We start from the raw sequence: 2,217 nt of genomic DNA, 5'->3' as shown, positions 1-2,217 counted from the left end.
GAGCAGCTACCGACATGCAATCGACGCCCCAGCACGACTCTGCGCCGCAAGCCGGCAGCTACAACAGCGACGCCGCGGGCCTCACGCTCGGCAAGTGGGAAGCCGGCATCTTCAGCTGCTTTGACGCGCTCGTGCCCAACTGCCTCATGGCGACCTGCTGCCCGTGTGTGTCATTGGCGCAGACCACGCACCGCCTCGGCTTGTACTCGTACAGACGCGTGCTCATGGCGTACGGCGGTCTCTGGATCTGCATGATGCTCTGCTCCGTCTTGGCCGGCGTCTCGTCGCTCTTCTCGATCGTGCAGCTCGCCTTGTACGTCGTCGCGTTCGTGTACCTCTTCCAGATCCGCACCAAAGTCCGCACGTTGCTGCAGATCCCGGGCACGCAGGCCGAAGACTGTCTCTACTCGTTCTTCTGCGGCTGCTGCTCGCTCGCGCAAATGGCGACGCAGGCGAAATCGTACGACGTTGGTCAGTGCTCGTTTGGCGCCAAGGACACGCTGCCGGCGTACAACATGGCGTAAGGTAGTGCTAGGAAAAGACGTTTTGTGTTTGAATATGACTATTTTGCTGAACTATTGCATTTGGTGGTGGAGTACACCTCGGGTGTAATGGCATCTCAAAGTGAAAGATTGTCAAGCGATCTGGGATGGCGGGCGTCGGCCTGTGAAGCTGGATCTCACGTCAATGGTTTAGAGAAACAATATATCAAATTTGCAGGGCACTCAGATAGCAAGGACTGTCTCGACAATAGCCAAAACACTCGGAGTGTTCATTGACTAAAGGCAGCCCATTGACAACATTTGATGACGCTGAGGACAACGTCTTCAGCGCTGCAACTTGCCGTGTTTAGCAAGCTGTCAGTATGCGATGCTATGTTTGTGCGCGGTGAGCCCTAAACCGCGACGGTTTCAACATGGAGCCAAATGCACGTCATACCAACGGTCCAAGCCCGTCCATCCACATATACTGTGCTTGGTCAATGCCTTGTACACGACGTTAGCGACGGAGTTGCAGTCGCCGTGCCGAAGCGTCGCCACAAAGTCAGAAAATAATGCTCAACGTGGAAGAAGAACAACGTGATTGTTGATTCTAGCAAGTTGAAGTTTAACAACGAAATTGGCGTCGTGGCCTTGGCAATTCGAATCTCGGGGGCAACCATCGTGTACCACTCACTCACACGTGGCGTGCCGGCAAGAGGAAAAGAGGCAGTACGGACGCACTGCTGTATCTGCCCGCGCGTCTCGTCGTGCGATGTTTGTTGTATGGCTGTGGACGGCGTGATTGTGACCTTCTCGAGTGCACGATCACCGACGCTTCTTTGCGGGTGCCGTCGTCGGCGTCGCTGGCTGGTCGGACGACTGCGTGACGGCGCTCATCTGGCGCACGTGCTTGGCGCTGTACTTGCCGTTGAGCTCAAAGTTGCGGCGCGCCTTGTCGCTCTTCTTGCCTCGGCGCGTGTTGGGTTCGTCGCTCATGGTGAAGTGGCTTGTGGTGTCGTGGGGCAAATCCGAAATGAAGTCAAGTGTCGGTGGACTTGCGCATCAAAATGGTCAGTGCTGGTCGTGGCGTCTCAAATGAAGGTCCTTGGGCCAGGCAAAACAATACGCGTATTTGATTGGCCGAAATGTCGCTCGATTGGCTGAAATGCTGCAACGCGCCGTCTGATTGGCTCAAAAGCGACGTGGCACAATGAATTCCAAAGCCGAGATTCGGCAACCCCATTCCGTTGCTTTGAGTTTCATTTTCAGTTTACCCGTCACACCTCAGCTCCCCCACCACCATGAGCGACGAACCCAACACGCGCCGAGGCAAGAAGAGCGACAAGGCGCGCCGCAATTTTGAGCTCAACGGCAAGTACTGCGCCAAGCACGTGCGCCAAATGAGCGCCGTCACGCAGCCAGCAACGGCCGACCACCAAACAACTCCTACCAAGAAGCGCCGATGAGTCGTCCAGTCGGGCACCGTCCCAACGCACTCTGCACATGCTCGATGCGACGCCGAAGCTCGCGCCGCCTTCTTGTAACATAGCCTAGTATGTACACTAGTTGTCATCCAAGTCAAGTTCGCCACATACAATACCACACACTGTTGACCACAGCAATTAACTTCTGCTCTATGCGTCTTGATACGGCTCATATATTGCTTTCGTGAACCCTCGACAGCGTGCGATAGATACCGCAAACGATACTTTGGGAGAGCGAGTTCACCAGAGTT

The 2,217-nt window shown here is 55.4% G+C and overlaps 2 protein-coding genes across 2 annotated transcripts; one reads left to right on the top strand and one right to left on the bottom strand.

Moving 5' to 3' along the window:
* SDRG_17325 (hypothetical protein) lies at nucleotides 1–583 on the top strand. Its single transcript, XM_008623566.1, has one exon. The coding sequence runs from the start codon at nucleotides 15–17 to the stop codon at nucleotides 522–524; it is 510 nt and encodes a 169-aa protein (XP_008621788.1). The 5' UTR covers nucleotides 1–14; the 3' UTR covers nucleotides 525–583.
* A 593-nt stretch (nucleotides 584–1,176) lies between these two features.
* SDRG_17324 (hypothetical protein) lies at nucleotides 1,177–1,478 on the bottom strand (the record flags this gene model as incomplete). Its single annotated transcript, XM_008623565.1, has 2 exons — nucleotides 1,177–1,231; nucleotides 1,312–1,478. The coding sequence occupies 2 exons, from the start codon at nucleotides 1,476–1,478 to the stop codon at nucleotides 1,177–1,179; spliced, it is 222 nt and encodes a 73-aa protein (XP_008621787.1).
* Nucleotides 1,479–2,217: the final 739 nt, after the last annotated feature.

This window comes from Saprolegnia diclina, assembly GCF_000281045.1.
Source record: "Saprolegnia diclina VS20 unplaced genomic scaffold supercont1.266, whole genome shotgun sequence".
In the NCBI taxonomy this organism is placed as follows: Eukaryota; Oomycota; class Saprolegniomycetes; order Saprolegniales; family Saprolegniaceae; genus Saprolegnia; species Saprolegnia diclina.
The sequence above is the reverse complement of the archived record's forward strand: the minus strand, read 5'-3'. Positions and strand labels throughout refer to the sequence as shown.